The 1,302-nt window shown below is 42.3% G+C and overlaps 1 protein-coding gene across 1 annotated transcript; it reads left to right on the top strand.

Annotated features, from left to right (window-relative positions):
- The first annotated feature begins 293 nt into the window (after positions 1–293).
- On the top strand, positions 294–983 carry LOC139900549 (uncharacterized). The gene has a single exon (XM_071883314.1). It carries the CDS (start codon positions 294–296, stop codon positions 981–983), a length of 690 nt encoding a protein of 229 aa, XP_071739415.1.
- Positions 984–1,302: the final 319 nt, after the last annotated feature.

Below are 1,302 nucleotides of genomic sequence, written 5' to 3'. Positions count from 1 at the left end.
GTTTATGCTCATGGTACATACCTATTACCATAAGAGTGTTTTCTGGATGCAATGTTAAATTCGAGTAATACAGAAAAACATTGTATCGAGTGAAGGAGGTTAGGGTCATATTTATAATAAAACCCTAACCCTAGATTACCTCATAATTAGGTTCTAGATCCTACTGAATAACAACCATAAATAACGGGTTTTATAGTTAGAAAAGGATCACGTTTAATTATGGATAAGATCATATCCAATTGCTTTCATGCGTGCTAAGCAATATTCACGTGCGCACCTCCTAATCAGATATTATGGCACTATTCAAGACATGTGCGCTACACGTGATATGCACGAGCGCCATACGCGTAGGTACGCATATCATTACGCATCCTCAGGCCAAAGGTCAATGTGAGGTTACAAATCGGGATATTGTGCATGCCATCAAAGCAAGGCTGGGAATGAAGCGCAATGGATGGGTGGATGAATTACCCAAAGTCTTATGGGCACATAGAACAACGCACAAGAACAGCACGGGAGAAACTCCGTTCAGCTTGGTATACGGCTCGGAGGCAGTAATCCCGGTGGAGATAACCGTTCTAACCAAAAGATTGCTATCATATAGTGAAGAGGAAAACGACGAAAGGCTGCGCACCAAGTTAGATTATGCGAAAGAACGTTGGGAAATGGCTTCAATTCGTAAAGCTGCCAATAAACAGTGCGTCGCGAAGTATTATGATAAGCGCATACAAGCGAGAACATATAAGGTGGGAGACCTTGAATGGCGTGACAATCAAGCAAGCAGGGCTCAAAACACTGGGAAGTTAGGTCCAAATTGGGAAGGACCTTACAAAGTCATTGGGATCAGCAACACCGGAACTTACAAACTAGCAGAGCTCAAGGGTGATCCGATCAAGCGGGGACTTGGCATGCTACCGCGCTTAAAAAATGCTACATGTAATGTAGGAACTAGGAGAATTGATCACTCACCTATTTTATCTTGATTTACATGTAATTACTAAACAACACGCCTTTGTAGGTCGACATTGTGCTGCGTTATTGTAAGAATCGTTTTAATGATTATATTAAAGCAACAAGTCATTTTCAGTCAATTATTTCTTGTACCTTTGGAAGCAGAATAGCTATTTGGCTTAAACTGCATGCGCACGGTAATATACTAGCGCGTTCCTGCCTTTTTAAAAGGGATGACTTTCCCTAACTCCCGCACGGCAGAAGTCTGTTTGGCGACAGACTAGACTATTTACCGGAGAGCGACGGTCATTTTGTTAACCTAGTTCCACCCAAGCAGACCTAGGGATCTGC

The sequence above is a fragment of the Rutidosis leptorrhynchoides genome, chromosome 3 (assembly GCF_046630445.1).
Source record: "Rutidosis leptorrhynchoides isolate AG116_Rl617_1_P2 chromosome 3, CSIRO_AGI_Rlap_v1, whole genome shotgun sequence".
Lineage (NCBI taxonomy): Eukaryota > Viridiplantae > Streptophyta > Magnoliopsida > Asterales > Asteraceae > Rutidosis > Rutidosis leptorrhynchoides.
Note: the sequence above shows the minus strand (reverse complement) of the source record. Positions and strands in the feature narration are given on the sequence as shown.